This window comes from Carcharodon carcharias, chromosome 20 (assembly GCF_017639515.1).
Source record: "Carcharodon carcharias isolate sCarCar2 chromosome 20, sCarCar2.pri, whole genome shotgun sequence".
Classification (NCBI taxonomy): domain Eukaryota; kingdom Metazoa; phylum Chordata; class Chondrichthyes; order Lamniformes; family Lamnidae; genus Carcharodon; species Carcharodon carcharias.
The window spans coordinates 75,257,923-75,285,212 of NC_054486.1; the positions used below are offsets into that span (position 1 = coordinate 75,257,923).

The 27,290-nt window shown below is 41.3% G+C and overlaps 1 protein-coding gene across 2 annotated transcripts in view; it reads left to right on the plus strand.

Moving 5' to 3' along the window:
- The window catches only part of eml1 (EMAP like 1), a 233,323-nt gene that overhangs the window by 148,400 nt on the left and 57,633 nt on the right, over nt 1-27,290 (plus strand). For both annotated transcript variants that reach the window (XM_041214024.1, XM_041214023.1), the window contains exons 2-3: nt 6,630-6,812; nt 24,883-25,012. In XM_041214024.1, coding sequence (XP_041069958.1) covers nt 6,630-6,812; nt 24,883-25,012 — 313 coding nt within the window. The remainder of the gene's footprint in view (nt 1-6,629; nt 6,813-24,882; nt 25,013-27,290) is intronic.

Sequence of the window (27,290 nt, forward strand, 5' to 3'; positions counted from 1 at the left end):
AATTGTTTAAAATCCTCAAAGGGACTGCAGTAGACTTGCAGTTTGGCAGGATTATGAACAGCACCATCAGCATTTGTTACAGCTTGGACTCTATTAAATGATATTAAATCCGTAAACTGCTGCCACTCTCACTTAATTTCCCACACTGCTGAACAGAATTGCATCCTCTTTAAAACATTTGATGGCAGTGGCTTCATTGGCATTGCCCATATGTTGCTCCCATGAAGGAACAACAGTTGTTGAGGTGTTTATTCTGGCCTTCTGTTCTTTTGTGGGTGATTGGCACCTTAATTTCATTCTGCGTGTCCATTGCAATAGGTTTTTGATGGAGTAAGGAAAATATTTAATAAACTTTGTAAGAGCATTTGTTTTCATATTGACCATAAGAAATGTTAGATAAACCGTAGTGACAGTACCTCTATGATTCTTTTCATTTAATTGTAAATATTTCAATCCTAACATGGTGCTGTTATGACACAGCAGTTGAGTTGTTTAAATCCCAAAGGGAAACTTGAATAACTGTCATAAACTATATTTTCAATTGGTATGTTTGAGATGCAGCTCTGAATTCAGGAATAAAACCACTGAGCCGCCAGAGGTTTTTTTATATAAAACTAAATTAAACATTTATTAATTTAACAACAAATTAAACACATACACATGCCCACAAATTACTACCATAATAACTTTTAAATAAATCCCCAAATTAATCACTCCCAGGTAAATCTTCACCAAGGCAACAATAACCCATAACTTTAAACAGACACCAGGCGAAGCACATTTGACCTTACGAATTCAAAATGAGGTTCCTTGCAATTTGACTCCTTTGCAGACACAGTTGTAGGCTTACAGGCTGGTTAAATCTTAAATGCCTCTACCTCACACACAATCTCCTTTCCCTCTTTATACCGAGCTTGCCGTTTAAAGTAAATTTTCCATGGTATCTCAAGCTTTTACTGTAACATCTTCTAGCAATAACATTTTCATCCCACTAATTTTATTAGTAATATAAACACATTGTTTGGCATCTCCCAGCTAAGTGCAATATTTTACTCCCACTCTGGAATGCTTTCTTCAATGAATGCAAATGTACGCCCTTAACACGTATGTTTCTAAACTTCTCCATGTTTATCTAATTACCATTTCAAACCTACTTCTTTCTGTACGTCAAAGCACCCAGACTAGCTGGCTTTAATCCAATTAAGACACACACAGACACATGCCCCACTACAATCCTATTGAAAAAATAATTTCCAGTAACATTATAAACATTAATATCTCTTTATGACAGTGCAAATGTAATACCTATCTATTAGAATTCATTTTTCAATTTCACATATTCTGTGGCCACGAGTGGACAACTGTGCAATGGATGAATGGTTTCAGTTAATCAGCATTTGCATTATTCCCAAAACTTTTCAAAAGCATTTTAAGAAATGGATGTATTATTCCTGGGGTGACACAAGAGTTCAATGCTTGAATCTGATTCACAATTCTGGTCTCAAAATCCATAGAGGATTCTTATTAGTTTTATTAGTTGGGACACTTCACAGTGTTAGAGTAGTCCCATTTCAAAGACTAGCATGTTGTATGTTATTCCTGACTAGTTTATAGGACTGTCATAAACAACATGTGATTCAAGGAGCAATTTTCTGTGGATATATGATACAAATTAATCATTTGAGACATTGAACCCCCAAATCATGCCATTTTCAATATTTCTGGAACCTAATAATCAGGCAGAGTTATGGGTTTTCAGCCAATTTTTGCTGGTTTTCAGCTGCAAAATTGATTCCCAAATGTGATTAGGTCCTTCCAGCAATGCACCTAACAGATCCTCATGTTGCTCATTTAAATATATTGCAAAGGGAGCTACTTTCTTTGTTTTACACCTGTAATGCCCCACAGATGAGCTCGAATGAGAAATGTAAGGTGCAGTTGTCTCCATGATCGTGGTGGAAATGAGGAGCTTCTCGAGCTTCACCGATGTAGAAAGCCTGAGCAGCTGGGGATGACTTTATTGTGCAATTTAAATATTTTGGATTCAGTCCACATGGCCTTGCAATTTGACTGTTTCTAACAGAGTTGATGATACCATTGGAAGATGTTGTACTCCAACAATGAGGATTTCACAAGAGCAGGTATGGTATTCCCTACAGGTATTCCTCTGTGCCATTATCATAGAGGAGGAAGAGCAGGAGAGGATGGTGGAAAGGACACAAGTCATTTGAGAATGTTAGTCAGGGGACATGTATTAGATGCATCTGCTCCACCAAAGAGGTATTAGAGGAACATTATGACCTACTGCATGATGTCCTGCTGTCATGGTTGTCTGCGCATGCAGTTCTGTCTGCAGCTATGAAGCTGATGCCTGCACTCAACTTACGTTGCATCAGGAAGCCTCAAGAAGAATCTTTGTCGTATTACCCAGGGTGCACATCACAGCAAGGCAGCAGTGAGATCAGGCCATCTAGTTTTATCAAATTATCGGTTTTACTGAGATTCATTGTGCAAATTAAAATCTCCCCAACCTCACACTGCTGAGCTCAGGAGGAATTGGCACTTGTCTTTGCATCTGCCTGGCTGCCATTCCTAGTTGAAATCAGGATACGTCATTTTCTCTTTGTCCAAATCTTTTTACACAACTTTAGAGCAATGCATCTGAGAGTTATCTTTGCTTCAACAACTTCAGACAATGGGGTCTCTTCTCCATCTTTACCCCTTTTTAATCTCATTTTAATTATTTATTTACTTGTTCATTTTTTAAAAAAAATATTTTTTATCCTTTTCCCCCAACACCCACCCCCCACCCCACCCCACACAGGGCCATCTGACACTTGTTTGTATGTTTTGCTTTAACAGAGCACTGGCACTTGTTCTGCAATTAATGCATTTTGCCATCTTATCTTTATGCCACTATCAGCACTTCCTTTAGTCTTTAACACTATCATTAATATTCCTTTAGTCTTTAACACTATCATTAATACTCCCCTTGTCCTTTATCCAAGGCATCTTTGTCAAATTTCTGTGCTCACACCTATCCCTGACCTTCTAATTTGCTCCACCTGCTCCACCCCCTCTTGAACAGTATAAAACCCATCACATTTCTACTTCTCTTTATTTGTGAAGAAGTCATATGGACTCAAAACGTTAACTCTGTTTCTCTATCCACAGATGCTGCCAGACCTGCTGAGTTTTTCCAGAATTTTCTCTTCGCATTTCAGATTTCCAGCATCCGCAGTTATTTTGCTTTTATCTTTACTTCCTGCCTGGCATGCTTAACATACTTAATAACGCTTAAATAACCTCAATTGTTTGTGGGCACACATTATGCTCCAAGGCATAGGTGACAGATACAGGGCAAGGCCCGTGGCTGAAGTTCATTGTAATAAAGCACAGGGACGGATTAAGTGTGACAGAGTAACAGGGTCCAGGCAGTGTGAGTCCCCGACAGTTGCCAACAAATGAAAGATCATTTGCTACTTAATAAGAATGCTGCTCTTTCAGGGGAGATCCTGCTGTTTTCAAATAACAAGCAAGAAAATAAGAACTACAGATCCACCAGAAGGGTCAGTAGTTGGCAAAGATTTCACAGAGCATAGTAAAAGAGTGAAGCAAAATACTTGGTCATTGTTCAAAGCACTGAACTGATACTGATTTAAGGCACTGTGTACAGTTTACCCATTTTAATTTCATTGTATTTGCTGATGAAGGCTTAAGGCAGAACCAACATTCTTGTTCAGATAAGGTTCTGGCCCGAGCCTGAAATTTTTATGTAGGGATTTGTTTTTGAACATTTTCCATGGTAGCATTGAACTGGATATTAACTGGCACAGACTGAATGGAGATTCAAATGAGAAACCCTAAAATCCAGATTTCCCACATGCTGTAGGGTTTTTACTTCACAGTGATTGTCTTTCATTTCTGACAGTTCCTGGCCCAATAGGCAGTCTGATATAGGCTTGTTAATGGGCAGGTCACATCAGCAGGTAGGTCCAATCCATCACCCAAAGTGGGAGACTGTCTGATTCCCAATCCTGTGGGCTTGTCCGATTCCCGTTGTCTGGGAAGCCCCAACCTGATCTCCGATCCCAGAGGTCTGATCCCCGAACATGGGGAGGAAGGCCATTGGAGGGTCCAATCCCAGGGGCCTAATCCAGAATCCCAATGTCCGATCCCTGACCCAAGAGGGTCCAATCCTCTATCCCAGAGGAGCACAGATCCCTAATCCTGGAGGTGCTTGATCCCTGATCCAAGTGGGAGGATCTGATTTCTGACCCCAGGGGAGGGTCTGATCCCTGATCCAGGGGCGTGGAGGGGGGCCCAATCCCTGATCCCTCGAGAAGGACCTGATCCCCAATCCCAAGGGGTGGGGGTGGGGGGGGGTTTGATCCCCGACCTCGGTGGGGGGAGAGGCTTTGTATGGGCAAGGCCTGATGGGGGGACCTGGGAGGGCCACAAGCAGCGCTGTAAAATCAGTTCTCTTCTCCCTGCAGCTGTCACCATCATCGCTTTAGCTGTGGGGTTTCTCAAGCTGCCTCCTGGAAGAGGTTTGGCTTCCCTTTCCAGTCCCTTGTCTGTAGAAATGGAAGGGCTGCAAGTGGGTTGGGGTCAGGGTTCAGGATTTTAAAATGTTAGCATCTGACCTGAACCCAATCCACCCATTTTGGTGCATTAAAATTCAGCCCATTGCATGAAAGCCAGATCATCTGGTAGTAAAACATTTGGCAGCCTGATACCATATCCATGAGTGAAGATGGGTACCTCATAGATTATTACCATCTGCACGTGAGTCCCTAATAAACCAATGCTTGCATATGTGTGAAATCATAGGCACTCCTTTAATTACAGGAGTGCAACCTACAACAGATAAACAGTTATCTCCCTGTGGTCCTTAGTATCAGTGTAAGTGGGGCACTGAGTGACCCACAGCTGCTACCGCTCCATTTGCATGAGTCGTAGGAGGTTAAAAGCAGCCCTAATGTTTTTCAGCCTTGGTATTTAATGTTTATGTGATGAGGCAGCAAAGTTTCAAGCCACTTCAGCCAATGGTGCCTGTGCAGGCTTTTTAAAAGAGTTATCCAATTAGTCGTATTCCCTCGCTCTTTTTCTCTAGATATGCAAATTTTTACTTTTCAAGTCTTTACCCAATTTCCTTTTGGATCGAAGTTGCGACTGAATCTGCTTCCACCGCCCTTTCAAGTAGCATATTCCAGATCATAACAACACTGTGTATAAGATATTCTTCCCATTATTCATATGAGTGAAATAAATAATGTTCAGCTTTAATTAAAGTTTTGCATCAGAAAATCTCCATTAACAGCCACTGCACTGTGTGGAGTTTTACTCTTCAAAGACATCAGTGATGCACAAAATTGCTTCCAGTTCATTGCACGTGACATCTCAAAGAAATCTTCATCCATGCCATTTTCACTAAAAGGTGCTGGCATCTTTAAATATATGATAGGGAATACCACAAACTACCACAAGTTAGGGAGCAATGTTCAGGAAAACTTGCACTCTTGCATAGCGCTCAAAACAACCTCAGGAAATGTTTCATGTGCTCCCCACAGAAAGATACACACTATGCTGTGCAGGGAAAAAAAAAACATTTCCTATGCACAGGTTCTGTGCGAGATTTCTAAAGCAATTTTCATTTAGTGACAAGATTTTTATTTTTCAATGCACAGCATCAGCCCTAGCAACAGGAAATGTGCATTGTGTGCAGGATTGAGTTCACGGCTTTCTGGTGTAGTGAAAATAGGACTTGACAGCAGCTTTGCAATGGAAATACAGGAACTAGGGATGAGCACATCACCAGTAAGCTAAATATGTACATCACTGCCCTTTTTCAAAATTAAACTAAGCTTGTTAGCCAGCTTAAACTACCTCAAATCCTTTCTGTCATAAAACCTTTTCACATGCAAAGTTGTGACCTACATTACTCAATTGTGGTACCCCATATGCTAGAGGCACAAACTTAGCATTGAATTCTTCTTTCTGAACCTGAAAGTCTTCTTATGAATTTCACCCTTTTAAGGGACTTCACTAGAACTTTTATAACAAATGCAAGATTGTTATGTTTCCTTTATCACTGGACTGTAACGCAAACACACATCTATCCTTTGTGTTGTACAGTATCCTGTTAAGAGGATATTTACATAGATCTTTAGGTTTGTCCTGAGTCTGTCACCAGAGTGCTATAAGGAGAGTGGACTTAAGAAACAGGCCCTCTGAGTCCATCTTCGCCATGTTCTGTCAGCCTGGCAGAAATCTGGCCTGCACGTCAAGGGCAGAAGGGGTTTAGCACTCCACTATACCCAAAATAAGCAGCTTTAGATGAACAACGTACAGTCAGACTGGCATTTTCAAAGAAGTGACATTTTGATTAACTAATCTTCTGATGCCGTGTATGTTGTCTCATGGAATACAAGTGTGTGAATAAATGAAAATTAAAAGCATAAAAAGAACAAAACAGCCGGCGTTGAGATAAGATAACTGGCTAATTTGTTTTCATTATCATACATGAACATAGATCATTAACAGAAGCTCTTCTTAATGTTGTTCATTCAGATTAAAGTCTCTTCATTTTGATCCCTTCAGTTTATGTCTTCTTTCTATTGCCTCAGATGACAGTGCCTCTGCAGCCAGCAGCATGGAGATGACTGATCGAATTGCCTCTCTGGAGCAGCGTGTACAGATGCAGGAGGATGAGATCCAGTTGCTGAAGTCGGCGCTGGCAGATGTAGTCCGACGCTTGAATGTTTCTGAAGAGCAACAGGCCATGCTGAACAGGAAAGGACCTACCAAAGGTAACCAAGAGGCAGAAAGTTGGATGGTGAAAATTAACTTCAAAGAAAGACACATCAGAAGCATATACTGCACTGCACCCATAATGACTAGTTCTGAAAAGTAACATTTCTCAAGTGATTCAAATGATATCACCATAAAACATGTCGTGATATTGAGCTATTTTTATTCATTGAATAGCCCTTGGGCATTTCTGTATATCGTATTTATTTAACTGCTGCTGGAGGAGAAAGAGGTGGGAAAGAATAGTTTCCCAGGCGATTTTGGTTTCAGTTGCGGGGTGATTGGGGGTTGTACAATGGTGTGGGTGTGAACACTGCTTTGTTTCTGCGGTGAGGGCAGTTTGTCTGTCGATCTCTGTCTCTGTTGGTTTGAGTGAGTTGTACATTGGTTGCTTTGAGGTGGGAGTGGGGGATGGGGGTAATATTGCTCTCCTTCTCCATGAAGAGGGATGTCTTTTTGCAATATGTAAACAGTGACCCAGGAAAGAGGAGTTTAGGAGGACTAACCAAAAGTTTGGTTAAAGGGATGGGACTTGAGGAGGTATTTTAAAGGAGGAGAGAGAGTGTGGGAGAGGCAGAGGAACTCAGGGAAGAAATTCAAGACAATAGGACTCAGGCAACTGAAAGTAAAGAGGAAGATGCACAAGAGACAGTCGGAAATGGAGAGCTCAGGAGGGATATAGGGCTTGAGCAGATTGCTGAGATAGCTTGATGATATGGAGTATTTAAAAACAGAATGATGACTTTAAATTTGAAGCATAAGAGACTAGGAGGGCACGATTAAGTCCAACCATCAAACATTATTTCCTCTCCTATCTCTTTCCTTTCTCTCCTCTTATGGTTTTGATTCTTTGCTGGAATTTGGTTCCATATGTACTAGTTACCCTCCACACTTTGCCAGATGTGGCTATTACTCATGTGTGAGCCTCAATTTAAAATACTGATAGGCTTTTAACCACATCAGGCATCACAGCTAAATCCAATCCTGCACTCAGCCAATGACCTTTGTGTGCACCTCCAGTAGGTGCCACTGGGTGGCAGTCAGGAACAGAAATCTTTGCTGAGGTGCCCCTCCCTAGCTCAGGTGTGTGGACTCATCTCAGATTGTGATGAGTCCCAGTTGAACTTGGGTCTTTGCTAATGGAATGGTTAGCCACTCAATCGATATTGTCATTTAGTCACCAGGAAGCTTAACTATGACACATTTAAACAGCTGTAGGGCAAATTTAGAGACGATCCCATTTGTGGAGAATTGCATTTCAACTCTCTTTGGACAATTTTATCTTGAAGGAGAGTGGTTGACAACTGATGTCTCGTTCTCCTACTGATAACAGCTCTTTCTCTGGAATTCAGGTGGCAGCATAGGCCATATATTTGTGGTTCCCAAACTTTGAGCGTGACGATGCAGTGTTTGCTCTTTTCTACTGAGACCTGGAAATAACAACAACATCTGAGCACATAGCCAGGAAAGGTCAACCTGTCAGACAAAATTGCACCTTATATTCCTTTTGACATCAAACCCCTTGAAGTAACATACTGTAAAAGCAAAACAAACCTTTAAATCTTTAGTAAATCTTTATAACAGCTGAAAAGCTGCAATATCACTTGAGTTATTAACAGAGTTAATTGAGTATTTGATAATGTAATAATGTAACAGGTGTCACTAACTACATAGGGGTCACTTGTTTAGCTTAACACAGGAGGATGCTGTTTGCTCTTTCAATGCTATACAGGACAATTTTATTCACAATGTTTCATATTGCTGTATTCCCATTTGAAAACTCCACAGAATTACTGAAACCAGCAATTTATTTCAGTTAACATTTAAACATTTGTATAAGCTTCAAGTTTGGAATAAGAGAGTAAAAAATTCAACTGCCGCAAATCTGATTTAATGAAGCTGATGCATAAACGTTGAAGACCTACCTTACCTTCTCTTGATCTTTTCATTGAGAACTGTCGGCGTTACTGTGGAATAACTCATACATTGTATATACTTGACCACTTGGTACTCAAGTATATACAAACACATATAGGTGCTCAAAACAAAAACAGAATTACCTGGAAAAACTCAGCAGGTCTGGCAGCATCAGCGGAGAAGAAAAGAGTTGACGTTTCGAGTCCTCATGACCCTACGACAGACCTTGAGTGAGTCCAAGAAAGGGGTGAAATATAAGCTGGTTTAAGGTGTGTGGGGGTGGGGGTGGGGGGAGAGAGAGAGAAGTGGAGGGGGTTGGTGTGGTTGTAGAGACAAACAAGCAGTAATAAAATCAGATCATCAAAAGATGTCACAAACAACAGAACAAAAGAACACATAGGTGTTAAAGTTGGTGATATTATCTAAATGAATGTGCTAATTAAGAATGGATGGTAGGGCACTCAAGGTATAGCTCTAGTGGGGGTGGGGAGAGCATAAAAGATTTAAAAATATTTAAAAATAATGGAAATAGGTGGGAAAAGAAAAATCTATATAATTTAATGGAAAAAAACAAAAGGAAGGGGGAAACAGAAAGGGGGTGGGGATGGGGGAGGGAGCTCAAGACCTAAAGTTGTTGAATTCAATATTCAGTCCGGAAGGCTGTAAAGTACCTAGTCGGAAGATGAGGTGTTGTTCCTCCAGTTTGCGTTGGGTTTCACTGGAACAATGCAGCAAGCCAAGGACAGACATGTGGGCAAGAGAGCAGGGTGGAGTGTTAAAATGGCAAGCGACAGGGAGGTTTGGGTCATTCTTGTGGACAGACTGCAGGTGTTCTGCAAAGCAGTCGCCCAGTTTACGTTTGGTCTCTCCAATGTAGAGGAGACCACATTGGGAGCAACGGATGCAGTAGACTAAGTTGGGGGAAATGCAAGTGAAATGCTGCTTCAGTTGAAAGGAGTGTTTGGGCCCTTGGACGGTGAGGAGAGAGGAAGTGAAGGGGCAGGTGTTGCATCTTTTGCGTGGGCATGGGGTGGTGCCATAGGAGGGGGTTGAGGAGTAGGGGGTGATGGAGGAGTGGACCAGGGTGTCCCGGAGGGAACGATCCTTACGGAATGTCGATAGTGGGGGGTGAAGGGAAGATGTGTTTGGTGGTGGCATCATGCTGGAGTTGGCGGAAATGGTGGAGGATGATCCTTTGAATGCGGAGGCTCGTGGGGTGATAAGTGAGGACAAGGGAGACCCTATCATGTTTCTGGGTGAGAGGAGCAGAGAAATTGAGACGACTAATGTCGCGCCGACAGTTCTCAATGAAAAGATCAAGAGAAGTTAAGAATCCAGAGGGAGGGGTCCAGGTGGAGAGAGAATATTGGAGGTGGGTGAAAGGATCCGTTGAACGGGGAGAGGACTCCTGCCCAGAGAAGTGAGCCCGGAGACGAAGACGGCGGAAGAAGAGTTCAGCATCGTGCCGAGCCCGAAATTCATTGAGGTGAGGGCGTAAGGGTATGAAACTAAGTCCTTTGCTGAGCACTGAACGTTCAGCATCGGAGAGGGGAAGGTCAGGGGGTATAGTGAATACACGGTTGGGGCTGGGATTGGAAGATGGGGTGGGGACGGAGGGACAGGCAGGGATGGAGGGTCCTAGATGGGTGTTGGTGTCGATGAGTTGTTGGAGCTTGCGTTCCTTAGCACTTGAGAGAAAGAGAAAAAGTTTCTTGTTGAGGCGTCAACTTTTTCTCTTTCTCTCAAGTGCTAAGGAACGCAAGCTCCAACAACTCATTGACACCAACACCCATCTAGGACCCTCCATCCCTGCCTGTCCCTCCGTCCCCACCCCATCTTCCAATCCCAGCCCCAACCGTGTATTCACTATAACCCCTGACCTTCCCCTCTCCGATGCTGAACGTTCAGTGCTCAGCAAAGGACTTAGTTTCATACCCTTACGCCCTCACCTCAATGAATTTCGGGCTCGGCACGATGCTGAACTCTTCTTCCGCCGTCTTCGTCTCCGGGCTCACTTCTCTGGGCAGGAGTCCTCTCCCCGTTCAACGGATCCTTTCACCCACCTCCAATATTCTCTCTCCACCTGGACCCCTCCCTCTGGATTCTTAACTTCTCTTGATCTTTTCATTGAGAACTGTCGGCGCGACATTAGTCGTCTCAATTTCTCTGCTCCTCTCACCCATTCTAATCTCTGTCTCTCTGAACTTACTGCACTCCATTCTCTCAGGTCCAACCCTGACATTGTCATCAAACCCACTGACAAGGGTGGTGCTGTTGTTGTCTGGCGCACTGACCTCTACCTCGCGGAGGCTGAGCGTCAACTCGCAGACACTTCCTCCTACCTCTCCCTGGACCATGACCCCACCATTGAACATCAAGCCATTGTTTCCAGGACTGTCACTGACCTCATCTCCTCTGGGGATCTTCCTCCCACAGCTTCCAACCTGATAGTCGCCCAACCTTGGACGGCCCGCTTCTATCTCCTATCCAAAATCCACAAACGGAACTGCCCCGGTAGACCGATCATCTCAGCTTGCTCCTGCCCCACAGAACTCATTTCTCGTTATCTTGACTCCCTTCTCTCTCCCCTTGTCCAGTCCCTTCCCACATACATCCGTGATTCCTCTGACACCTTACGTCACATCAACAATTTCCAGTTCTCTGGCCCCAACCACTTCCTCTTCACCATGGACGTCCATTCCCTCTACACTTCCATCCCCCACCAGGATGGTCTGAGGGCCCTTAGCTTCTTCCTCGAACAGAGGCCCGAACAATCCCCATCCACCCCTACTCTCCTCCGTCTGGCTGAACTTGTTCTCACATTGAACAATTTCTCCTTCAACTCCTCTCAATTCCTCCAAATAAAAGGTGTGGCTATGGGTACCTGCATGGGCCCCAGCCATGCCTGTCTCTTTATGGGGTATGTGGAACATTCCTTGTTCCAGTCCTGCTCCGGCCCCCTTCCATAACTCTTTCTTCGGTACATTGATGATTACTTCGGTGCTGCTTCATGCTCTCGTCGGGACTTTGAAAAATTTATTAATTTTGCTTCCAATCTCCACCCCTCCATCATTTTCACGTGGTCCATCTCTGACAATTCCCTTCCCTTCCTTGACCTCTCTGTCTCAATCTCTGGTGATAGACTGTCCACCAATATCCATTACAAACCTACCGACTCCCACAGCTACCTCGACTACAGCTCCTTACACCCCGCTTCCTGTAAGGACTCCATCCCATTCTCTCAGTTCCTTCGCCTCCGTCGCATCTGTTCCGATGATGCTACCTTCAAAAACAATTCCTCTGACATGTCCTCCTTCTTCCTTAACCGAGGTTTTCCACCCACGGTCGTTGACAGGGCCCTCAACCGTGTCCAGCCTATCTCCCGCGCATCTGCCCTCATACCTTCTCCTCCCTCCCAGAAACATGATAGGGTCCCCCTTGTCCTCACTTATCACCCCACCAGCCTCCGCATTCAAAGTATCATCCTCCGCCATTTCCGCCAACTCCAGCATGATGCCACCACCAAACACATCTTCCCTTCACCCCCCCCTATCGACATTCCGTAGGGATCGTTCCCTCTGGGACACCCTGGTCCACTCCTCCATCACCCCCTACTCCTCAACCCCCTCCTATGGCACCACACCATGCCCATGCAAAAGATGCAACACCTGCCCCTTCACTTCCTCTCTCCTCACCGTCCAAGGGCCCAAACACTCCTTTCAACTGAAGCAGCATTTCACTTGCATTTCCCCCAACTTAGTCTACTGCATTCGTTGCTCCCAATGTGGTCTCCTCTACATTGGAGAGACCAAACGTAAACTGGGCGACTGCTTTGCAGAACACCTGCGGTCTGTCCGCAAGAATGACCCAAACCTTCCTGTCGCTTGCCATATTAACACTCCACCCTGCTCTCTTGCCCACATGTCTGTCCTTGGCTTGCTGCATTGTTCCAGTGAAACCCAACGCAAACTGGAGGAACAACACCTCATCTTCCGACTAGGTACTTTACAGCCTTCCGGACTGAATATTGAATTCAACAACTTTAGGTCTTGAGCTCCCTCCTCCATTCCCACCCCCTTTCTGTTTCCCCCTTCCTTTTGTTTTTTCCATTAAATTATATAGATTTTTCTTTTCCCACCTATTTCCATTATTTTTAAATATTTTTAAATCTTTTATGCTCCCCCCACCCCCACTAGAGCTATACCTTGAGTGCCCTACCATCCATTCTTAATTAGCACATTCGTTTAGATATTATCACCAACTTTAACACCTATGTGTTCTTTTGTTCTGTTGTTTGTGACATCTTTTGATGATCTGCTTCTATTACTGCTTGTTTGTCTCTACAACCACACCAACCCCCTCCAATTCTCTCTCTCTCCCCCCCACCCCCACCCCCACACACCTTAAACCAGCTTATATTTCACCCCTTTCTTGGACTCACTCAAGTTCTGTCGAAGGGTCATGAGGACCCGAAACGTCAACTCTTTTCTTCTCCGCTGATGCTGCCAGACCTGCTGAGTTTTTCCAGGTAATTCTGTTTTTGTTTTGGATTTCCAGCATCCGCAGTTTTTTTGTTTTTACATATAGGTACTCATTTGCATTCAAGTATTTGACAATTAAGGATTCAAAAGTAGAGAACAAAAGGTTCAAAGTACTTTACCACCAGGTACTTGAATGCATTCAACAATCAGAGCCTCAATTACACACAGGTACACAACAGTCAGAGATTCATATATACAAGTTCTAAAGTACCAGCCCCTCAGATACATGTCCGTACACAATAACCAGAGACTCGAGTATGTAGAGGTACTAGGCTACCAGGGAAAATGACTGTTTCTGATATACCACCACTGAAAATAATTAAAAGCAAGAAAATTAATTCTCCAAGAAATGGCTTTTTCGCTGAATATTTACTGCCCAGTTTGTGTTCACTGCAATGGCTAAAAATATGTTTTGAAACAGCATTTTTTAAAAAAAGAATGTTGCTAAATTGGACAAGATTTCTTTTATGTACAACCAATAACAAGATACCAAACCTATTTATGAAGAATGAATTTAAATTTTTATCCCACGTTGGAACACTCCCCAATGTAAAGGTATTTTCCAGTTGAGTCAATATATTTGCCATGCTTGTCCCTTTTAAGGAAGCAGTAAAGCAGATTTCTTTGGCTAACTCAGCATTATCAGTGATATAGTGAGTGTGCGGGGGTGTTGAGGATATTGGATGGTATATGTTGTGATTCTGTACCTCGCTTCAGAATTGTGACAATGCTAGCAACCGAGTTCTGGTGACCAACAATAAAGTTTTGTAAGGAAAAGAATTAGCTTCACCTTAAAATGCTACAGAGGCATTAGAGAAATCTTCAATGCGATGTACGGCCTTTGTTGGGCCCATTCTCAATAATCCTGCTGATATGAATTAAGAATAAAATAAAGTTGCACCTACCTTTGTGGCACACTCAAATTCTGGTGTCAAGTTAAAACTTGGTGCACGCACATCCCTTCAATATTTCGAACAACATGGTGGAATCTAAATCAGAATTAGTTTAATTTTTAAAAAATTATTCATTCATGTGATGCGGGCCTCGCTGGCTGGGTCAGCATTTATTGCCTATCCTTATTGCCCTTGAGAAGGTGGTGGTGAACTGCCTTGAACCACTGCAGTGGTGTGGGTACACCCACAATGCTGTTAGGGAGGGAGTTCCAGGATTTTGGCCCAATGACAGTGAAGGCCCAGATCGATGCCGGATGGTCCGTCTGCTTGCGTTCCTTTTGAATTACAAACAATTGAAACTGCTTTGGATTACCACAAACACACTAAAGTAAGTGACTTATCAACTTATTAATTCAGATGGAATTATTCTTTATCAACAATAATTTGCATTTATATAGTGCTGTCACAAAACATCCCATGCTACTGAAGAAAATCCCAGCATGGGCTCAACAAAGGCTACATAGCGTTGAATATTTTTCTTTAAAAAATGTTCTACAGTGGTCTTTAAGTTATTATAGAACATTTCTAATAGCTTAGGAAACAAAGTGCAGTATTCTCGGATCTGGTTCATGGTAAATAGATGAAAGGGTGTGTTGTATTTCATCTGGCTGTTAAGTTCCTTTTTTTGCTAGCCTTTGTTTACAGCTTGAAGAACCTAGCTTTGAAATTCTATTTGGTCTAGTGATATTTTCAAAGGTGAAATGTGCCGGCTGACTTCAAAGGTTGTTATTAATAGCCAGCAGGTCATTAATGATATATTATTGAGAGCTCCCCCCTCTCCTCCATGACCTGTCCTGACTGCCTATGCTGTTGGGATGTTGGGAATGAGCCCAGGCAGGAACTCTTGAGAATATTAGGGGAGTTCCATTTTCTTTTGTCAGATATAATTTTTGTACAAACAAGTTTTCAACAACTGTTATTTCAGTAATTGTTTGAAAGAATTTCAGAATCAGTTTCAGTTTTAATATTATGGCCAGGATTTTACTGCCCCTCCCACCCGGCGGGATATTATGGTCCTGCCAAACTGAATGGAGATTTAAATGGCTCACCACACCCGCCGGGGGGAGATACGCCATGTAGGGCCATAAAATCCTGGCCTATGATTCTACTGTCGATCAGTCTTTCATTGACCAAAGCCTGCAATTAAATGCATGATTATAGTTATAGTGTGAGAATGACTGGGTAATTGAAAATTATTAAAATTCCCCTTTTCCCATTAAATTGGAGATCAGTTGGAGCCACTGTTCTTTATTTAGAGATTTTCAAATGACAGCACGCACATTTATAAACCATGTAGTGCTGAGCTGATACTACTTCTGTGGAGCTTTTTATTCTTCCTCTCATATCTACCCTACTTTCAGTTGCTCAACTCTTTGATCTTTTATTCATATCATACTGTTAAACTTTTCTTTCTGGAATCTTTCATATTTCAGTCACACTTACATTTTATTTTCCTCTTTTGTCTGTTTTTCTTTGCCAAATGCTCCTCTTTATGGACCTTTAGATCAGGCAGCATCTAAAAGAATAGAGGCAGATAAACAGGGCAGTGCTAACAAACCAGGTAAGCATTTGAGCTCCCTTCAACTTCAGATTATAGAAGCTCCCCATTGAATAAGATCAATTTGCAAACATGCAGAAGATGCTGACAACTGAGTTATTGTTACATTCTTTAAGTTAAAATTCTAGCTGTTGTCAAGTCCATTGTTAATGAAAGCTGCTTGTTAATGAAAGATGATGGATTGAATGTAAGGACATTTGCTTCAGAACTGTTGGCATTAAGTTAACGAAACCTTCATGAATATACAATAATCATTTTTATTTAAAACCAATTAGTTAAGTTTCTTTTCTCACTCTCTGTGTTGTACATTCTTCCACACCTGATCCAGTGTTTTATCTCAGGATCAGGAATGCAGTTGGACAGCTCGGTCTGAGCTCTAAGACCATCTGCTGGAAGACCACTGGACATTATTGTCTTCTAATTTGCCCTGCTAACCTTGGGGCACTGCTAAGCAGAGATGTGGTAACTTCTCAGCTAGCCTGACTGAATCAGGAACTCACCACATGACAAGTGTCTGGGAGTTGATTCCATCAATTTCAGCTGCACAAAGCATTAAGATAATGAACTGACTTACAATAATATTTCTATGCCAAAAACAGGCTTGCATCATCTGCATAAAGAACAAAACTTGTATTTGTACGATACCTTTCATAGCCACAGGACATCCAACGTACATTACAGCCAATAAATTAGTTTTCAAGTGTACAATATTTCTTTTTAGGTATTTATGTGAATATCTCCAATATGAAATATGAGGCTGCATCTTCCGGTCAGCAAGCCGGGGGCAGGGTCTGCTCGCTGATGCGTAAGATGACAGGGGGTGACATCGGGTGGGCATCCCAACGTCACCCCACATCATTTACATTTTCAGGTCGGCAGGCGCGCAGCCAAGTTGGCTGCACACCCACCGACTTGTCAATGGCCACTAATAAAGGCCATTAATAAAGTAATTGAGGTAATCAATGGACCTGCCCGTCCAACCTTAAGGTTGGCATGCAGGCCAGGAGCCCAGGCGGCCTTCTGAACAAACATGAAACCTCATCCACAGGCATCCGCTCGTGCCCGCTGCTGCACAACCCCCCGACGGGGGGAAGATCCTGCCCATGAATACATTATTTGTAAATCTACATTTAAATGAACCTTGATGGAGATTTCTCACTATGAAAAGATCCAGGCTACACAATTTACACAACATACCAAGCTAATTAATGATAACTTGCATTTTTATACTGTATTAAATGTGGAAGAACGTCCCGCACAGAAAAGTAATCAAATAGAAAGATGGCAAGTCAAAGAAGGTGTTAGGAGGGTTGAGTAAAGATTTGGCCAAAAGATTGGGTTTTAAGGAGGGGAAGGAGGTGGAGAGCCAGAGGGGATTTTAGGAAGAATTCCTGAGCAAATAGATTAGGTGACAGAGTTGACAATGATTGGCTGAAGTCAAAATTGCCCAGAGCCAAAGCAGTGATGAGGTTGAGGAATGGGAATTTTATGTTTGAAGGAATTTACAGAAATCGAGAGGGGTGAGGTTATGAGGGGAGTTAAGCACAGTAAGAATTTTAAATTGGAGATATTCATGGAACAGGGATGTAATCGGTGGAACAAAAACAAAAATAGCTAGAAAAACTCAGCAGATGTGACAGCATCTGCGGAGAAGAACACAGTTGACAATTTGAGTCTGTATGATCCTTCATCAGAACTAAGGAAATAGAGAAATGAGGTGAAATATAAGTTGGTAGAGGGGGGTGGGACAGGTAGAGCTCGATAGGGGACCGGGTTTGTGCTCAGTCCAAGGATGATGGTTTCAGCCTTTCCAATGTTTAACTGGGGGAAATTGTGGCTCATCCAAGACTGGTTGTCAGATAAGCAGATGACCACACAAAGTCAGTGGAGTGTTCAAGAAAGGAGGTGGAAAGGTAGAGCTGTATACTACAGTGTACATTGTATACAGTGGATGGCGCCAAGAAGGAATAGGATTAATAACAAATTATTCAAGCCAATATTTTGTGAATAATATTGGGGAATATATTAGATGTGCGCATGGGCCCAGTGCCCTTGTTACTTATTCTAGGGGGTCAGTGCAGATGGAAGAGGGAATGTCTTTCCAGGCTACAGAAGACTTGTGAGGAAATCGTGTATAAGACGTTATTAGTGGAGTTGCATCCAAATAAAGCAAAGGGCAATGGCCATGAAAGACGAGATTTATGAGCAAATCTTCACTGGGCCACTGGGTAGCTCCCCTAAAATGATCAGACAAAGCTTACGTTCTGTCCCTGCCCCCATTCTTCTGAAGCCACACAGCCACCAGCTCTGACCACCTGATAAACTTTCTGCTGTTTCTCCAGCCAGGAAAACAGCTTGTGTTTGTATAGTACTTTTAACACCATAAAACATCCCAAGGCACTTTACAGGAGCATTATCTAACAAATAATAACACTGATGCACATAAAGAGATATTAGGGCAGATGACCAAAAGATTCATTAAAGAAGTGGGTTTTAAGGGGTATACCAAAGGAGGAAAGAAAGATGAAGAGGTGTAGGTAGAGAGTTCAAGATCTTAGGGCCTCACCAACTGAAGGCATGACTGCCACTGAAGCAGTTAAATTGGGGATGCTCAAGATGCCAGAATTAAAGGAGCACAGATATCTCACAGATATGTGGGTCTGGAGGAGATTACAGAAATAAGGAGGGCCCAGGCCAATGAGGAATTTGAAAACAAAGATGAGAATTTCAAAATCAAGGTGTTGCGCAGCTAGTAGCCAATGTAGGTCAGTGAACATAGAGATAATGGGTCTGACTAAGGACACGGGCAACATTGTTTTGAATGACCTTAAGTTTATGGAGGATAGAATGTGGAACCTTGGCCAGGAATGCATTGGAATAGTCAAGTATAAAGGTTACAAAGTAATGAATGAAGGTTTCTGCAGCAGGTGAGGTGAGACTAGAGTGGAGTAAAGCGACATTCTGGAGGTGGAAATAGGTGACCTTAGTGATGGTACAGATATGTGGTCAGGAGCTCATCTTGAGATAGAATATGACATCAAGGTTGTGAACAGTTTGGTTCAAGCTCAGACTGTTCCAAGGGAGAAGAATGGAATCAGTAGCTAGAGAATGGAATTCATGGTGGATCCCAAAGATAATGCCTTTGGTTTTTCCAATATTTAGTTAGAAGATGTTTCGTCTTATCCAGCATTGGATGTCAGACAACCAAGCTGACAATTTAGAGTCAGTGGAGGTGTCAAGAGAGATGGTGGTCATGTAGAACTGGGTGTCATCAGCATACATGTGGCATCTGATACTCTGTTTTCAGGCAATGTCACTGAGGGGTTGTATGTAGATGCAAGATAGGAGGGGGCCAAGGATAGATACTTGTGGGATGGGAGTGGGGAGGGAAACAACAGGAGTAATAGTGCAGGAGCAGGAAGATAAACCGTTGCAAGTGATTCTCTGGCCACGGTTAAATTGATAAGAATGGAACCAGGCGAGGGCAATCCCACACAGCTGGGTGAATGTGGAGAGGTGTTGGAGGTGGATGGTGTAGTCAGCAAAGCTAAATGCTGCAGACAGGTCAAGAATGATGAGAAGAGATAGGGGAATGGGACCACCCTACATTTTGGGTGTTGAGTTTCATAGTTACTGTGGCTAATTAGGAAGAATCCCTAATGCTATTGACAGATCTACCCCTCCATTTTGCAAAGGATACTTTTTCTTTACTAAGATGGTATGATTAAGGCAAGTTTTTCCCATTATTTCGTATTCCTGAGCTGATGCTTGCAGTCAGGATAGCTCCTTCCAGGCCATCCCCAATATTTCTTATGGCTATTTAAGAAATTGTGCCAGAGGCCAATGAGGCATGACTTTACCCTTCAATTGTTCCCTTTCCTTTCTCTCTTGGCAGGGAAATGGCACAATTTCCACTCTGGACTTCTCTGCTCAATTCAGCTTAGGACAGGAACTCAGTGTGAACTGATGTCCATTCTCATTTTGGGATATTGAGTGCTACCTCAACACCCCCATACCTTCCAAGGTGTATTTTTTTTGACATTTTTGGTAACTTTCATTTAATAGTTGCTCTAGTGCAGCTGTAAGGCAAACAAGTCTTCTCCCTCTGCCCAGTTTCCAGATCAGTTCCAATAGCCAGACACAATTAATATTGGAATTGGAGACAACAGGATCATACAGGCAGAAATACTTCAGCCTATTCACTTCAAAATGGGTCCCAGGAGCGTTGGCAGGAATAATGTTCCATTTTAAAGGTGCTTTCTAAAAATTAACTATTTTATTTGGGAAATGATTAGTGATGGAATCACAATATTTAAGATTCCTAACAAATGAATGAGTTTGACTGCTGAGGTTTAGAGTCCACTTGCCAAATGGTTTGTTCTGAATGGCTCATCTGTCCTATTATGTCTGCATTGCAATAGCATGTTCACTACAGAGGGTTCCTGGCAGGCAGCCATCACTGATCAACGCTGCTGATTTCTTTGCTCTGAATTAGCAATTAACACACAAGCAAAGAAAATTTTCAAAAGGCACATACTGATCCAGTGCTGTGGAGAAATGACATCCTCTGGTAAATGGCAAACTCTTAACGAGTCACAATGTTACTATTTTAATTAATGTGCTTGATAAGACAATGAGCCAGAGGATAATGAAGAACTTCAAAGGTCGTTTTGCAAGCATGTTCCTGACTGTGATGTAAAGGACCAAAAGCACAAAGAAAATAAAAAAGAAGCTATTGCAAAAAGTCATGGCTTTAATTCTTTTAATATTTGCATAGTTTAGAATTGCTATTGGCGGGTTTTAGATGAAATAGAAGTATGCTCTTTACATCAAATTTTCCAAAATATGCATAGCTCTCAATGTAGATTTGGAGAAGTATCGGGATCACAGTGGTTGAAGTGGAATCTTGCGCGTAACTTACTTTAAAAGCAAATTAAAGGGAAATGTCAGAATTGGGGACAGAAACTCTGAAAACCTGTGGAAAAGATCAGAAGACTTCTCAATGTATTAGCAAATTGTACCTTAGCTTTTGGGGGAGAAGCTAAGAAGTTACAGACAGGAATGAAGGAAGAGGCAACCCAAGGAGCAAGCATGAGCTGCAAACAAGTGATATTATGTAGGATGCATAATATTTACAGCACAGAAACAGGCCATTTAGCACAGAGTTTATGCTCCACAAAAGCCTCCTTCTTGTTGCTTGAACTCTATTAATGTATCTTTCCTTCCCTTTCTCCCTCATGTGCTTATTCAGTGTCCTCTAAAATGCATCCATGTTACTCACTTCCACTACTCCTTGTAGTTGCGAGTTCCACATTTATGCCTCTCTATGGGTAAAGAATGTTCCTGAATTCCCTGTTGGGTTTATTTGTGACTAATTAATGCTTATGACCTCTAGTTCTGGTCCCACCAGCAAGTGGAAACATCTTTGCTTTATGTACCCTAAAAAAACCTTTCGCAGTCTTAAAGCCCTCTACTTCATTACCCCTCAATTTTCTCTTTTCTAGAGAAAAGAGCCCCATTCTGCTCAATCGTTCCTGTTAGGCAAAACCTCTCAGTTCTGCTTTAATTTTAGTAAATCTTTTTTAATAGACCATCTTTGTGTTCTCTTCCCTGCTTGTAGCTGCAATATAGAGAGGCCATGCTTTAAGAGGTGCTTGTTAAAAAGAAGGCTCTCTGTGACATTCCATTGTACAATCCTCACAAAATGCCTGCAAGGAAACCCAACCATGTTATGGAGTACGGATGACTACGACCCTTACAGGATGTTCCGACCTTATTCTATATAGCAGAAGTGTGTGTCCTTCCAGCAAATAGCACAGCTCTACAACCGATTCTCTGATAACCTAAACTCTGTAAGGACAGTTTCTCAAGGTCATTTTCCAGTAGGTGTGACAGATTCTGCAAATATGGTTGGTGGCATCTTGGCAGGTCCAGCCAATTGAGGTATATTTGCTGTTGATACAAACCTTCTTTCACACACTGCCACTGAAAATGCTACATATTGTGATTAGGATGTTGCTTCAGCAGTAACCCAAAGTAAAGTTAGTCAGATATTCACAGACATTACCAATACCATTGGCTCTGCTCTCCCAGCTTTCAGAAAAGAAAAGCAGTCAAATGCACCACCTGTCTGCCAAAGTGAGGTATGCATACTTCTGTCTGCAGATGGCTTCACCTCTTGTCCAGCCTGAGCTGCTTGACATTCCTTTATTAATCCTCTCAAACATCCCAGCCAAAAGATTTCCATTGCTGCTAATGCTGCTAGGGAAGATATTCCTTTACAAAGACTGGCACAAAGGCTCTTGGGAACCTGAATGCCAACAGAGAGAAAAAAAATCATAAAGATGGTTAATATATGGGTGAAATACACTTAATATTATGGTGTCCTTTTCATGACCTTTATTTACTTACCACTGCCTAGCAATCCAGACACCCATTTCATTCAGGTGTGATTTATAGCTGGTGCCTTACACACTAGAATGGCAGATAATAACATGCAGGATGGTCAACTCCCAAGTGAATACTGAAACAAAATGCTTGTCATTTTTGAAGTGGATGTTTCCTACATCCCTGGTCCCCCATCCCTGGAAGCTACAATAGTAGCATTGAATTCCTCCCCATTTTCTGCTGCTTGACAGACATCGCTACAATGGATGGCTGGCAATGGAAAGTACAGGCTTTGTTCTTAAAAGCGAGATCCTGAAAAAACAAACGTATTAGGGTAGAAATTACTGTTGACAGTGTAAATAGTGTGAACACTTACCATGTTCAAATAAAATGCCTCTACGCTTTTTAGCAGAGATGGTAAAATAAACAGTTAATGCCTCAGTTAAAGTAGCAGAGAAGAATTTGATAAAAAGCAAAATACTGCGGATGCTGGAAGTCTGAAACAAAAACAGAAAATGCTGGAAAAACTCAGCAGGTCAGACAGCATCTGTGGAGAGAAAAACAGAGTTAACGTTTTGAGTCCGTATGACTCTTCTTCAGAGCTAAAGAGAAGTATTGAAGAATTTGATGTTGTGTTCAATTTTCATAATATAACATTGTCAACAGTACTTTTTAACCATGTCATCCTTTAATTCTACTAGTAATCTTCATAATTAAAAAATGAATGGTCTATCTTATATGTACACAATAAATATATCCATATATATATTAAAGTTTTGTATTTTGTGCATGCGGTCATATCTCAGACATTACAATTCCATATTTCATACTTTGTTGTCAACACAAAATAATCTGGAAAAAGTAGAGAAGAGAAAGAAGGAGAGGCCTTTCCTGCTGGTTTTCTGACCTTTGGAAGGACCCGAGGAAGTAGAGGCAAATACTAATCTACAGAAAAGTGACTACTTTCTAATCCAATGATGTATCTAACATGAGTTAGCTCTCGAGGTATGCTTATTTGTATACCTGTAGCTTCAAAGGAATTACTAAAGTTACACATAACTCCACTTTAGAAGCAGGATAATACATTGTGCAGTATGCTGCATAATTCTGTTCTTATATCTATCACACACAATAATATTCCAGTTCTGATCTGACTTACCCATGCACAATGCCTTGGAGAGTCTCCATAAGACATTATTAATTTATATGCACACATATTTCATAATTATTGTCCTGAACAGGCAAAGTTAATTGGAAGACTGTTTGCTCTCTGGTTTAACAATTCCATCACTGTACCTTTGAACATTGTGGGTAATATTACAAATATGTCTGCCTTTGGTAATTAAGGAAAATTTTCAAAGCTGGTTTATAACTGGAGCAAAATAGGCACAAAGGGAAATTACAGGCAAATATTGACAAAGTATCATGGTCGTAATGAACTGCATGTCAGCCTGTTTCACAAAGATTTGATTGGTTGACTGCTCTGACTTGTCCTGTTGTTAGCAGCCGTTGTCATTGGACATGATTTTTGGAATTTAGTGATTCATTTGGAATGGTGTTTTTGTTTGGGTATCCAAAAGATTGGTTTAGAACTTTAGTCTTACCTAAACTGCTGGCTTAGTTCTGGTTGTTTCCACACACTATCTAATGACATTAATACAATAAAAACAAAATACTGCAAATGCTGGAAATCTTAAATAAAAACAGTAAATGCTAGAAAAGCTCAGCAGGTCTGGCAGCACCTGTGGAGGGAGAAACAGAGTTAACGTTTCGAGTCCGTATGACCCCTTGAGACATTAATGCAAGCCCTTGTGGTATCACTCCTGACTCAGAAGGAACTCATATCTAGTATCTTCAACAATTTCATAGAATTTATCCTTCCCTAATTGTTGAAGCACAAGTGAATTCTTAACAAATTCTTAGCGAATTTGGTTTGTCATGGATATCTCAGCAGCATTTGTTTTCTGAATGTTACCTAAAGTCTGTGATAAATGAAATAATAATTTTTACCTTGAGATAATAAAGCCTGGACATAATCTTCACTTTACAAACACTCAACACTTTATATTTCTCAATCTTTTCATGGTAAACCTGAAAAATAAAGCAATGTTGAATTTGTGGGCTAAACATTTGCATGTTGCTGTATTTTCTTTTCAGAGATACAAATGACAATATCAAGCAATTTGCATGAATATTTTGGAAGTATTACTTTTATAATGGTTTTGTTTAAAAAAGGATATGTAACATTAAATAACATAATCTTTTGGTGATATTTCTCCTTTTCTCACAAATGTTTAAGAAGGTGAGCACTGAAATGACATTCTGGGATTATAGGTATGAAAGTTTGCAAATGCTTAAAAACTTCTATCTCAAATTCCACTCTCTTATACACTTGCAAAGGCATTAGCCACTTTGTTTCAAAGTGGGTATTGTATCTACTAAAATAGCAGAGAAAGGAACTTCAGACAAGCAAATTGAGCACTTGCATTGATTATCCCGATAAATTTCAAGGCAGTAATTTTTCTGGAACAGAAAGCAACAGTTCCAAATAATATAGCAAAGTCACTTTCCCGTTAAAGTGTTAATCCTTTAAATGAAAACAGATGAAAAAGTTATAATCATTGTGTTCTAACAGTCTGACTTATTTACTTCAAGAACAAGAACAACATTTACTCTATGGAGGGTAGTAATATGCTGTTTGCTTGCTTTACAGCAAGACCCATAGTGCAAGCCCTGCCATTAAGGCCTACAGTTAACAATGGAACTGTACTACCAAAGAAGGGAAGTGGCTCTCTGCCATCTCCATCTGGAGTCAGGAAGGATGCAACACCAGCAACCAAAAGGTGAGAATGGACGCAGGCAAAAAAGCAGCAGGTACTATTTATAATTTTTAATATTTAAGATATAATATACACCAATGTCCTAAAGTACTTCATTATTTCCCAAAGCAACCATTAGACACTGAAAAACAGAAGCATCATATGCCTATTATATCATCAAATAATACCACCATTATACTTCATATAATGCCCTGTTATGCCAGATTATACAACTTATTATGGCCCATTATACATTATACTTCCATCATCTTGCATAATCTAATTATATACATTTTCATATTTATGTTTAAGCTTGCCATGGTTTGCTTTAGGTTTATTATGGAGATTCTTTCTGTCTTTGTCCCATTCAGTACAAAGTAAAGAAGATCATGCCTGACCGGCTCTTTTGAGGAAGTGATCAAGGAAAGATTATCTAAATGTTCAAAAAATATTTATAAAGAAAGTTTACCCCTTAAAATGTGGAAATTCAGAGTAAAACTTAGAAATGGAAAAGAAGTTAGCTCGAAGGTAGTAAACAATGTGAGAAGTTAGCTTGTGATGGGGTGGTACTGATTGGGGTGACTCTCAGATCAGGGTTGGGCCCCGACTACTTATAATTTTACATCCTGAAAATTAAATTGAAATGAATAAAATCAATACCAAATTAGTGGGGGTAGTTCTACACCGGGAGCGCAAAAGATGAAAATTTACCCCAATAAGATGCTTAGTTGCAATGTCTAACTGATAGGCTGAATTTATACAGGCCAAACGGCTTTCCCTAGTTTTATTAACTTATCAGTTGTACATATCAAGATATTAGGCAAAGATGTTTACCACAATTTCTATTCTTCTCAACTGAGAAGCTCCAACATCCACACATCTTGAGCCATTGGATATTCTTTCCTCATAATGTTGTCCATTCCACTCCTGAAAGTATTAACTCTGCTGGACTACAACTCCACAAGTGATAGCTCCTTGCACAATAGTATTCACAAGTCAGTAGGTTATTTGATCATGGCCTAGTTTAAGCATGACCTTATATGATTATAAATATTTACTTCCAGTCGCTGGATAGCAATCAGGAGCAGGCCCCTGGCCAATTGCCCATTTGCTAATTAGTGTTCTGAGCCCAATTAATAGACTATTACCTCTGCCTAGCTTAGGTTGGCTAAATCAGCATGTCCTGATGATTTAACTGAAAATGTTCTTGGCCTCTATGGTTCACTGAAAAAACCCACTGAGCTATTAGGGGAGATTTATCAAAGTTTTATTGTGTCAGGACAAATCCTACTGGAATGACAGAAGATTTGGGAATTTAATAAAATAGAATCCTGGAATGATTTTTTAAAAATTATATCAATTCTTTAAGGGAAGCTAGTCTGGAGACTGGAATATCTCCGAATAAGATTCATTAAGGTCCTCTATAAATGTGGATTTGGTTTATAAATAAGGCTTGACTCTTATTTAAAAATATACTTTTATAAATGTACACAAGACTGGGTTGCCTTTTTCTTTCATTCTTTTCTGCTGGCCTCTCTGCTGCTCACAAACTGAAATCTAGTTTTTCACAAATTGGACTTTCAGTAATGAGATCAGACTGATTATAAAACAGAGGAGCCTATTTTTCTGCATCAATGCATCATTTTTTTAAATGTAGGAAAGTTGTTTGAAGCAATCTATTGCTTCCCATGGTTTTCATGTGTGCAGAGGAAATCTTACATCCCATAGTGTAAATGTGAATAGTTGGGTAACTGTTTTTTAGAATACTTCTTTATCACAGTTTAATAGCTATAATTAAGATTGCTGCAAACATAATGGCCATTGGTGGAATAGGTTTATTGCACACATGCAGAGAGGATAGTTAGAACGTGAATAAGACTGCATGGATTCTGACAACACTCAACCACCCAGCACACAACCTCCACCACCACCACCACCTGCAGGTTGTTGTCCAGGTCACACACCACCCTGACTTGGAAATATATTGCCATTACTATTCCTTTACCATCACTGGACCAAAATCCTGGAATTGTGGGAGTACCATCACCACATGATTTAGGGGCAGAATATTGCCGTCGGTGTGTGGGGGCGGGCCTGATATGCCAACGCGAGAAATGATGCGAGATGATGTCAGGCACACGTCCCAACAGCATCGCGTGTCATTTTGATATTTCATTCAGCAGGCGTGCGCCAGAGGCAGCTGCGCGCCTGCTGAACAGTCAGCGGCCTATTAAGGCCATTAAAAAAGTAATTTAACTTATTACCAACACTGCCCGTCCAACCTTAATGTTGGTGGGCAGGC